This window comes from Hyla sarda, chromosome 11, assembly GCF_029499605.1.
Source record: "Hyla sarda isolate aHylSar1 chromosome 11, aHylSar1.hap1, whole genome shotgun sequence".
Lineage (NCBI taxonomy): Eukaryota > Metazoa > Chordata > Amphibia > Anura > Hylidae > Hyla > Hyla sarda.
Genome location: NC_079199.1, coordinates 95,624,892 through 95,637,467, shown reverse-complemented (window position 1 = coordinate 95,637,467; position 12,576 = coordinate 95,624,892). Strand labels below are relative to the sequence as shown.

The 12,576-nt window shown below is 40.3% G+C and overlaps 1 protein-coding gene across 1 annotated transcript; it reads right to left on the bottom strand.

Moving 5' to 3' along the window:
* Positions 1-9,405: 9,405 nt before the first annotated feature.
* Positions 9,406-9,942, bottom strand: INAFM2 (InaF motif containing 2). Its single transcript, XM_056545130.1, has one exon. It carries the CDS (start codon positions 9,940-9,942, stop codon positions 9,406-9,408), a length of 537 nt encoding a protein of 178 aa, XP_056401105.1.
* Positions 9,943-12,576: the final 2,634 nt, after the last annotated feature.

Sequence of the window (12,576 nt, the reverse complement as noted above, 5' to 3'; positions counted from 1 at the left end):
TGAGTGGTCCCTTATCCACATGTGACGAGGTCCCATAACCACTGATTTGGCTGTACTTATACCCATAGGATGTGAGTGGTCCTTTATCCACATGTGACGAGGTCCCATAACCACTGATTTGGCTGTACTTATACCCATAGCATGTGAGTGGTCCTTTATCCACATGTGACTAGGTCCCATAACCACTGATTTGGCTGTACTTATACCCATAGGATGTGAGTGGTCCCTTATCCACATGTGACGAGGTCCCATAACCACTGATTTGGCTGTACTTATACCCATAGGATGTGAGTGGTCCCTTATCCACATGTGACGAGGTCCCATAACCACTGATTTGGCTGTACTTATACCCATAGGATGTGAGTGGTCCTTTATCCACATGTGACGAGGTCCCATAACCACTGATTTGGCTGTACTTATACCCATAGGATGTGAGTGGTCCCTTATCCACATGTGACTAGGTCCCATAACCACTGATTTGGCTGTACTTATACCCATAGGATGTGAGTGGTCCCTTATCCACATGTGACGAGGTCCCATAACCACTTATTTGGCTGTACTTATACCCATAGGATGTGAGTGGTCCCTTATTCACATGTGACGAGGTCCCATAACCACTGATTTGGCTGTACTTATACCCATAGGATGTGAGTGGTCCCTTATCCACATGTGACGAGGTCCCATAACCACTGATTTGGCTGTACTTATACCCATAGGATGTGAGTGGTCCCTTATCCATATGTGACGAGGTCCCATAACCACTAATTTGGCTGTACTTATACCCATAGGATGTGAGTGGTCCCTTATCCACATGTGACGAGGTCCCATAACCACTGATTTGGCTGTACTTCCACCCATAGGATGTAAAGAGGTGCCATAACCATTGATTTGGCAGTACCTACAGTGGGGATAAAAAGTATTTAGTCAGCCACCAATTGTGCACGTTCTCCCACTTATAAAGATGAGAGGCAGTAATTATCATCATAGGTTATAACCTCAACTATGAGAGACAAAATGAGAAAAAAAAAATCCAAAAAATCACATTGTCAGATTTTTAAAGAATTTATTTGCAAATTATGGTGGAAAAATTCAATTGGTTCAATGATTTAGCAAAATCTACGTCTAAAGACTTCAATTCTTCATAAAACACTCCAATTGGGATTATAGGTCAAATTACTGTCGCCTCATGGCAATATTTCTCTAAAAAAAACATACACTTTAAATGAGAAAATGCATCAAAAACTGCAAGTAATGTGAATTGACCTCAATCTACTTATGAGTCTAATCAGTTCACCTGGCTGAACTCCATAACCAGCAGCCAAATAAAGTAAATTGCATTGATGAGACTCCGCACTCTCTCTCTGTCTGCAAAGCCAGAGGATTCATGGCAAATGTGGGCAGCATTAGGAAATTATTTTAGTGATGCAGTTGCCATCAGAATGGCTACAAACAGGGGTAAAGCTATAGGGGTGCATATGTAGCAGCCACATTGGGGCACTGATGCCTAAGGGGGCCCCAAAGCACACCTGCCCCATAAGAAACCAGTTTTATATTTGTCAAATGGGGCCCTGTTGCAGATTTTGCATTGGGGCACAGAAGCTACAAGATATGTCCCTGGCTACAAACAAATGCTTGCCATTTCAGCTAACACAGGTAAGCCCACGGCATGCACAAGAGCCTCTAAATTATAAAAAAATTAAAGTGCTTCTTTAAATGGGCACTGTCGGATATAAAAACTTTTTATATGTTGTACACCTTGGCAAAACAAATGTTTTTCTAATATACTTCTTACATATTTTTTTTTACATTTTATTAAAGGAAATTGCCTTTGCAAAATCCCACCACTAGGGGTCCCCATACCTCCTGGGACACTAATGAGTCCCAAAACAGCATGAGTGTGTCCAATGGTCATGGACTGAAGATAACTGATAACTGGAGCAACACAGCCTACAGCAAGACTGCTGTAAAGAGTTTTAACAATCATGTGCCTCCAGCAGTTGCAAAACTACAACTCCAAGCATGCCTGGACAGTCAAAGGATGCTGGGAGTTGTAGCTTTGCAAAAGCTATAGGCACAAAGCTGAAGGTAACACTGCTGCTGCAAAAAAAAACAAAAAAAAAACAAAGCATTATCCAAACACTGTACCTCCAACTATTCCAAAACTACAAGTCCCCGCATTCCAGGAATGGCAAATGGGAAAATATATAAAAAGTATGCATAAGAAAAACACTGTACTTTTAGCGCTAAATCTCTGCACTAATTTCGGTAAGTTATACACTCACCATATTGTCTTTGGTGGTAGAGTACAGGCAATCCCCACTAACCATGTGTGTGTGTGTGTACAGCATAAATCCCAAGTGAAAGGGTTACAGAGCAGAGCTGCCAGGCTCCTGAGAGCAGTGAGTCAGCAAAGTGAGGGAGGGGAAGAAGTCATCACAGTGCAGGCAAGAATAGTGAAACGCCCCCTCCCTTTGGATAGATGGAAAAGACAGTGAGCAGCTGTAACATGCTATTTCTTTTTAGTAAAATTTATAGTTATAGATACATAAAAATTACATATACATGATCAGGATGAAGTACTGAGTAACAGATAACAGTTTTTTTCTTTTTTTTTGTGGGATCTGACAGGTACGCTTTAAAGGAGGTTTAGCTTTAGCAACCAACCTGCCTCAAATGACCCAGCTGTCAGCTGTCATCTGGATATTCCCATGTCCATAGAAGAGAAGGGGAAAAGGCAACATGGCAGCAATCCAGCAGCATGCCATTCCCCTAATACATCCTCCTGCTGTAAATGTTTGCAAGGCAAAGAACCATTGTGTGCAATGAAAAGTACAAGACGCGTTGTTATGGAAGAAAATGTATTTTGCCAGTGTTGGAGAAAAAAAAAAAAAAAAAAAAAGAGATTAAAATATATACAGAAGAGAGATAGAGAACTATATTAGTCTGGATAGTACAAATTTACATCTGTACAGGAATATTAACAATTGAACAGTTGTTATTGTGACAATATATGACCTTAAAGACACACAGATAGGCTTCTAGAACAGTGTTTTTCCACCAGGGTGCCTCCAGCTGTTGTGAAACTACAACTCCCAGCATGCCCGGACAGCCGTTGGCTGTCCGGGCATGCTGGGAGTTGTAGTTTCACAACAGCTGGAGGCACCCTGGTTGGGAAGCACTGCTTGTAGAATACAAAATGGCTCAATGCATCATGCAGTATCATCTAAACCAAAGGACGGATAATCTGAATGCATTATATGAGACAACGGATTATATGAGACAACACCTACCCCTATAACATACAATACATAGGTAGGAAAGTATTTATTACATTGAAATCAACATGGCAGATCATCAAGGTACGGCATATATGAACAAACCTATGGAAATCTATAGAAACATGCATCTATATCGATCTAAAGAGCTATAACGGTAGAGGGCAGGGCCGGTTCTGCCTATAGGCAAAATAGGCAGCCGCCTAGAGCACCCTCTTAATGCGGGGCACCGCTCTGCCTGCCAAACCACTTGCATCCGAACCACTCGCTCAGGTCAGAGGAGGAGGTCTGTTACAGTGTGTCACCCCGGTGGTAAGGTGGGTCGTATCAAAGGGCAGGTCAATGGGCGGAGTCAAGGGGGCGGGAAAATTAGCTTTACTGTGATTTGTCACTAGCATTGGTGGGATGTCTTCTACCAAAAGATGCTGATGTAGAGGCAAAACTGTCCCTAACGTTCATGTGGTGCTATGTTCATGCCAAGAATTATCGATAGATTTTACCATATCGACCATCTTTAAATACACCGGAATCAGTCCTTAAAGGGGTAATCCACTGGAAACATCCTATCCTCTATCAAAAAGATAGGGGCTAAGATTTTAGATCGCAGTGGGACCCCACAATCTCCACTGCGGCCCCCTGTCTTTCGGTGCATGGAGCGAACTCCGCTCCGTACTCGATAACTGGCGAACACAGCTGCCACGCCCCCTCCATTCATGTCCATAGACATGAATGGAGGGGGCGTGACGTCACGTCAGGAGATTGTGGGGGTCCCTAGTGGCGGAAACCCCACGATCTAACATCTTATCCCCTATGCTTTGGATTGTTTCCAACAGAGTACCCCTTTAATCTCTAAAAGTGATGTATATATATATATATATATATATATATATATATATACTGTATATATTTATAGATATATATATATAGAAGAAATAGTAGAAGCAGCACAACCAAAGCAAAAATTCAAAAAATAGGTGGGTGCAAGCGGCTAGTTGGCCCCGGTTGAAGGCCCAATCGAGACACAGCAGCAAAAGATGGTCGCAGCACTTCAAAAAGTAGTGTAAAAAATCAAGTTTATTTATTCCATATCAAAAATACAAGTGCAACGTTTCAGCTGCCTGTGCAGCATTTTTCAAACATGCTTGAAAAAGGCAGCATAGGCAGCCGAAACGTTGCACTTGTATTTTTGATATGGAATAAAGCCACTTGATTTTTTCCACTACTTTTTGGAGTGCTGCGACCATCTTTATATATATATATATATATATATATATATATATATATATATATATATATATATATAAATAATCACTGTGATCAAATTTCAATGGACACCAGGGTTTTACCAGAACCTGGTTGAGATATGAGACATATCCAACTTGGGTCTAGGTTCTCAAACACCTGGTGATCCATTGAGATTGCCGCAACGAGTGGAATATGGACACTTCTAATAAGTGACGTATTATCCCTACAGGAGAAATGTGGTATAACATGAGGCTAAATCACATGGTCCTCGGCCGGACTGGGACTGTCAATGGATTAACCAGTCCTACAAATCATTAAGGGAAAGTAGAAGAGACTAACTAGATATAGTAGAAGACGATGTAGAGATACTTAGAAGGCTATGACTACTAGGCCTCACGTAGATCACTTATTTTTAGCTCTTATCTATGATATCTATAATTTTTTTTTAACACATGACTATACAATACTAAAATACAAAGGAACCTGGATGAAATATTACTCTTTGGATGTCTCCAGAGAACGTTCGTAACCCTGTTAAAGTCTAGAGTTGATCTGAGTGTACACTTCAGGGAGTGTTAGAGAATCTCAGTTTTCCTGAGAATCCAGCAGCAGAATACTCACTGGGTCTAAAGTCTGTGAATGGGTCATATAATGAAGACATGATTCTTCCTCCCTCTCTCGTCTATGCAAGAAAGAGAACTGCACCAAAATACTATGTGTCCTTCCTTCCCCCCCCCCCTTCCTTACTCCCTCTTTCTTTCTATCCTTCCTTCTTTCCTTTCTTCTAATCTTTTGCTTTCTTCATTCCTTTCTCCCCCTCCTTTTCTTCCCTCCTTCTTCCCTCTTTTTTCCTTCCTTCTTTCCATCCTTCCTTCCTTCCTTTCTCTCTCATTTTCTTATTTTATTCCTTCCTTATTTTTTCCACCTCCTTTCTTCTACTTTTCCTTCCTTTATTCCTTTCCCTCGCCTCATTTTCTTCTTTACTTCCTTCCTTCCTCCCTTCCCCTTTCCTTTCTCCCTTCATTCTTTCATTTGCCTCCTTTCCTTCCTCCCTCCTTCCTTTCTCTCATTTCTTTATTTCCTTCCTTTCTTCCACCTCCTCCCTTAATTTCTTCCTTTTTTCCCTTTTCCTTTCTTATTCCTTCCTCCTTCTTTCCTTTTTCCCTCTTTCCTTCCTTCATTTCTCTCTCGTCTCCTTATTTCCTTTGTTCTTTCTTTCTTTTTTCCTCCTTCCTCTCTCCTTCCTTCCTGCCTCCTTCTTCCTTGTTCCCATCCTTTCTCCGTCCCATCCTTGTCATGAATCCTAAATGAAAGAAAAAATCCTATGAAGAAACTATTTCAAAAACTTTGCCAAACCAGCAATGTGTAAAGAAGGCCTTAAAGGGGATGTCCAATGTCACAGAGGACGTCCTCTCAGACCTCTTTTTAGTCAGCGCAGAAAGGCATTGCACAGAGTAGCACCTGCTGTCATTTGTGATGGTCCACAGGTTGTGATCTGTCTGCAGATCGGCAGCGGGCCTATAGATATATATATATATGTATATATATGTATATATATATATATATATATATGTACCAACTCCTTTAACCTGCATTGCCTCTAAGGGCGGTTTCAAACTCATGATTTTTTGCCAAAAGTGCTGCACTTTTGAGGCAGTTTTTTTTTTATCTATTTTTTTCTTTTTAGCCCAAACCAGAAATGGGATCAATACCCAGAAAGAATCTGTAGGATAAATTTTTTTTTTTTAATAAAAACTAAAAAACTGCATTATAAACCGCGGTGAAATTTTCCCCAAAAAACATTGGTGGATGCCCCTCCGTACAAACATGTCAATGACGTATCCAATTTCACATCTCTACTTCTTTATTACCAGAGACATCGTAAGGGTGCGGCTTTTACATATCTGCAGAATATACACATTTTACACTTTATATACACTTGGGTACAAGTTAACTGTTTACATACCTGAGCTCTACAACCTGTACAAGATATATTAGCAAATAAAATTCCGTCAGCGAGTCATTTCGTGTCTTTTATTTGTCGCCGTCTAACTTTGTGCAAAAAAAGAAAAAAAATGTTTTCCTACATTTAGCTCTAAGTTGACGTGACGCATCCCCTGGGCCGGTCCATCCGGTAATAACAACAGGCTATATAGAGACTAGCTCTGACACGTGCACGGCGGAGGAAGACCAGCCTCTCCAGCGCTTAAACAAAGTGTTTTCCAACCAGGGTGCCTCCAGATATTGCAAAACTACTACTTATGACCAGCTGCAGTGATTAAATGCCACACCCTCAGTGGTTGGCTTTCCAGGAGTTGTAGTTTTGCAACAGCAGGAGGCACCCTGGTTGGGAAACATTGACTTCAGATGAAGATGAATGTTGAAGATGAAGCCTTACGAAGTCTGAATGGTGTGTGTGTTATATGGCGCATGGTAACGTAAGTGATCACAGATTCGTTCTAGAACTATCTTTCTAAGAACGTCAAGCAGTGTTACCCAACCAGTGCACCTCCAGCTATGGCAAAACTACAATTCCCAGCATGCCTGGACAGCCTTTGGCTGTCCGGGCATGCTGGGAATTGTAGTTTTGCCACAGCTGGAGGTACACTGGTTGGGAGACCCTGCAGCAAATGATATAGCTATCACCTATCCTATTCCCCTTATTAGGGATCAGCGAAAAAAAAAAAAACAAGATGTATTGTTCCGGCCTTGTTCACACAGTGCAATTTTGAAATATAAGGCCCTATTCCCACATTGTTTAAAAGGGTATTCCAGTACCCAAAAATTGTGATATAATTTTGGAGCGGTTGAAAAAAAAGCAATACTTACCTTCCCCTGGTTGCCCACTCCTTCCAGTTCTTTGTGTTCCCAAGACGTGAGGTTGGTACAGGACCTGTCCTCCCAGCCAATGACTGGCCAAGACTGGACACCGTCAGTGATTGGATGAGCGAGCAGGTCCTGCCCCAACCTATCATCTCAAAGCAATTCAAAGAGAGGAGCAGTGAGAGACCTGTAGCAGCAAAACGGGAGCTATAGCAGGGGATTGGGGGGAAGGTAAGTATTGCTTTTTTTTTATCTATAGCATATTTTTTATTGGAGACTGGAATATCCCTTTAGCGTGTATTCACATGTACAGTATCAAATAGGCTTAGGATGCGAAGCTGCAAATTTAAAGCTGTGTTCAGTCTTTTAGTTTACATTGGACTCTGCCGCTTCAAATCCTGCATATCATACATGTGCAGGATACTGTACGTGTGAACAGATCCTTAAAGGGGTTATCCAGGAATAGAAGAACAGAGATAATTTCTTCCAAAAAACAGCGCCACACCTGTCCTCAGGTTGTGTGTATTATTACAACCCAGCTCTATTCAATTTAATGGAACTGAGATGCAATACCACATGCAACCTGAGGACAGGGGGTGGCGCTGTTGTTGTAAGAAAGCAGCTCTGTAACCCCTTTAGGGGCTACATTGGAGGTATATGTTGGCATACCCACAATAGATTTTGCAAAATGTAACGCAGCGTATGTGCGGCGTTTCCATTGACTTTATTAACGCTAATGTAGCCTACTACTTATACTACTTATACTTTTTTTTCATGGGACTTAAAAGCCTATACTGATTTCTAAAAATTAACTCCTTTTGTGCTGGGGCCTTAATGAAATAAATAAAATAAAAAAAACACATACTCACCTACCTCGCTCCCCTCTGTGATGTTCCTAGTCCCCCTTTGAATGTTCTCGGCAGTGACAGCCCTCTTAGCCAATCACCTGCTACAACATGACTAGTCATTGATTGGTTGAGTTCATCTTGGAAGTAGTGGAGGGACCAGAAAACATGGCAGGGGGACCCCCGAGGAGCAAGGTAGATGAGTATGTGTTTTTCTATTTTCACTGTGACCTCATTTTGTTGTCTAAAAGTAATGCTGACCAACCAGCACGCCTCCGGCTGTTGCAAAACTACAACTCCTAGCATGCCCAGACAGCCTTTGGCTGTCTGGGCATGCTGGGAGTTGTAGTTTTGCAACAGCTGGTGGCGCACCGGTTGGGAAACAGTGGTTTAATCTAATAAGGTCAATATATTATGCATAGCATATGTTATTATAGCCCCCAAAAATGTGATGGTAACAGATCCCCGATTATTTTAGATCTAAACCCAATTTCGGTGAAAATAAATAAATAAAACAAAAACTGCATGCAAAATTCTAAGTGTAAACAAGGCCTAGGCATTGCCGTGCAGTAAACATCACTAACTGCTCCCATTTCCTCCGACATGACGTAATGTTCCTACAAAACATGTAAACAGGTCACTGGAGTTCATTCAGCCTCCATAAGAATTGCCTAAAAATATTATGATTCATTATTACTTTGTATAACTGCATATCACACTTAAGATTTAGTCAATAAAAAAGATAAGGCTCTACCTAGTCAAAAAAATTCAGATATACCCCTCCCCCCCCCACCCCTATGAACAGCAGCTTAATCACTTAGAGACCAACTAACCTACCGATACCGGTAATAAATTAGGCATATTCTGGATTCCATATCTAATTATTTACCAGAAAGAAAGGAACAAGGTTAGGAAGAAAATTATCGGCTGTTGTTTTCGGGGATGCATGAGCACCTCCTGTCATTGTCGTCTGGTGAGGCAAGAGGTAACGTGGAGGCTTTTACATGCAAAAGGCAAACAAAGGGTTAATCTATTCCCGGTTATCATTAGCTAATATTGGTCCAAGGAGACGTCGGTTCTTGTAATCCTTTTGCGGACTGATGGGACTGCGGGGCATTGCAGATCCTCCCGGCACCGGAGAACCGAATCCATATCCCCCCCCCATGCATACATAGATATAACATGTGGTGCAGGTAACAACATCCCAACATCCTTGGTTATCTCCCGATGCGGTCTACAAGCCTGTCTTTCTTAGAAGACTGTCTATCGAAATCACCATCTGCCAAGATCAAGCTGTCCATGCCCACCTCTTGCCTCCCATCCGTTGGCTGCTCATAAGGTCCAGACATCTTCTCCCGGTTCCTTGATGGTTGATTTTCTTGATCGGCCTTGGTTTCGCGAGACCTCCTTACGTTTCCCAGTCCCTTCATGTTCCCTGGGGCTTGACTTATGCTGCCAAACTCGGAGGCCTCGGGCCTAGTCGTGTTGGTTTCGTTGAGAAGAGCCATGGGAACCACTTGGCTGAGGTTGCCATTGCTGCTGTTACCACTGCTGGATCTCACCGGCATCCATATTAAGCTGTAGTAGATGGCCAGAATGATTGCCGCCATCGATACAGAGAGTACATAGGCGAAGACGGTTGCGAGTCTCACCCATTTTTGGTTGGTCTTGGCGGCCATTCTTGCTTTCTTATCTCCGGTATACGTAGCAGGTTTACCCCTTTCTTTGTTGGGCATGAAGTCTTTATCCTTCATAGCTCCCCGGGCTTTTACCCTGTGCTCCACCGCGCGATCCGTCTTGAAGTATTTTGGATACCCTTAAGACGTACGTATTATTATCCAGCGATCTGTAGAAATCAGCAGCCTACCTTGGCAATACGGTCCCTGTTCATGACTTTGCTCCCCAGTAGAATCATTTCCCTGCAGACCGTCTGCATTGCATCACCGCCTATTGCTCCTCATTCTGTCTCTCCACGATCGGCCTCAGCTGCGGCTTAGGACGGGGATGATTCGGGCTAATTCTCTCCTTTCTCACCGCTCGAACAAATTATCCTGAGCCGATTATCATGGTGTTATCGCCCGTCTGCTTCTCCTTTGGAAATAAAGCTGCTTCTTTTCGGCGATGAGCTACGTTCTGCCCTCAAGAAATCGAATGACAGCTTAGAAAGGGAGGAGAGAAGACGAATGCTCTTAAAAGGGAAACACACACACAGGCGTGCTGCACGGATGGGAGGTCGAAGATCGTTGTCATGGTAACACTGAAAACTTGCCAAACCAATGAAAAGATGTCCTCAGCTTCCCAACAGTTGTAGGCAACTGGCCAGCTCCAGGCATGGACAACATTACAGTAAAAAGCAACACAAAGACAAAATAAAATGCTATCAATAATACACGGACACCGATGCGTGATGTAAAGTTCTATGAATGTGTAATAAATACATTAATAATAGATAGATACTTTAATAATATATAAATGAATACTTATACTTTATATTATATTTAATACTTTATATTATACTTAATATAATACATACACAAAATAAATAATAAATAAATACATAATATAAGAAATGCACTGAATAAATAAATAATTAATATTTTATATAATAAATACACTAAAGAAAAAATAATAAGTAAATAAATTAAGTTAATAAATACATCATATAATATATACAATTAATCAAAAATATAAAATATATAATACACTAAATAAATAATAAATACATAATATAATAAATAGATGATATAATAAATACACAAATAAATAAATAATAAAGACATAGTATAATAAATGCACTAAATATATATATATATATATATATATACAGTAAATAAATAAATAAATAATAAATAAATACATAGTATAATAAAGACATATAATAAATAATATATATATATATATATATATATATACATTAAATAATAATAAATAAATAGATAATATAATAAAGACATAATAAATTACCTTAATAAATGAATACACAAATAAATAAATCATTTATAATATAATACATTTCGCTAAATGAATAATAAATAAGGACATAAAATAATAAAGTGAACAGACAGTGGGTGTCTCAGTTCTCTAGGCTATATATATGAAATTTAGGAGGAGAATAGGATATAAATGAGATTATGTGATGTTAGAAACCAGGTAAGTGAAGTAGGGAAAATCGGAACCAAGATAGTAGATTATATGGATTTGATGACATTCTATGTAAATATGTTAACATAAATAGATGCAATAAAATACATTTATTAATAAGACTCACCACCAAGATACTAGAAAATAGGATATTATAAAACAGTAAAAATATGAATATAAAAGTATGCTGCTTACTGGTCTATTCACACGTACAGTATTCTGTGCAGATTTGATGCGCAGGATTTTCTGCTGCAGATTCCAATGTAGACTGAACACAGCCTGACATTCTGTGCATCAAATCTGCGCAGAATACTGTACGTGTGAATAGAACCTAAGTATCGTTAGTTGGTGCAAACAGGGCTGGAATCTATGATAGAACCAGCCTATAGTCAATGGCTGCCTTTTGTTGTGGTTTTAACAGTAGTTTCAGGGCATCCTGGGATTTATAGTCTCCGTGAGTAAACTTTCCGGCAGATACCCGTATGTGGCATATACCCTCTTAGTGAAAATGTTGGTGATATAGCAGAAGATAGTTATAGATAGTAACAATTAAAGGGGTATTCCAGGAAAAAACTTTTTATTTATTTTATTTTTTATCAACTGGCTCCAGAAAGTTAAACAGATTTGTAAATGGCTTCTATTAAAAAATCGTAATCCTTTCAGTACTTATGAGCTTCTGAAGTTAAGGTTGTTCTTTTCTGTCTGGCAACAGTGCTCTCTGCTGACATCTCTGCTTGTCTCGGGAACTGCACAGAGTAGAAGAGGTTTGCTATGGGGATTTGCTTCTACTCTGGACGGTTCCCGAGACACGTGTCATCAGAGAGCACTTAGACAGAAAAGAACAACTCAACTTCGGAAGCTCATAAGTACTGAAAGGATTAATATTTTTTAGTAGAAGTAATTTACAGATCTACAATGAAAAAGAGTAGCGTGCACTCACCGCGGGTAAACAGCTGCAGGCCCGAGGTCCGGGATCACCGCGGCATAGACGAGAACGGTAAGGGGCGCTCAGAGGCAAGTGGTATCGTATATTTGCATGCTTAAGCTATACGGTGTGCTCTCTCCTTCTCTAGTGGCTTAAAGGTAATTTACAGATCTGTTTAAGTTTCTGTAGCCAGTTGATATATATATATATATATATATATATATATATATATATATCTATATAAAAAAGTTTTTTCCTGGATAACCCCTTTAATGCTTATAGGGCATGCTGGGATTTACAGTCTCTGTGAATGAAATCTCCG

What these genes read in the sequence shown, in the direction of transcription:
- INAFM2 (XM_056545130.1), bottom strand. Translation starts at nt 9,942, where the DNA reads ATGAAGGATAAAGACTTCATGCCCAACAAAGAAAGGGGTAAACCTGCT.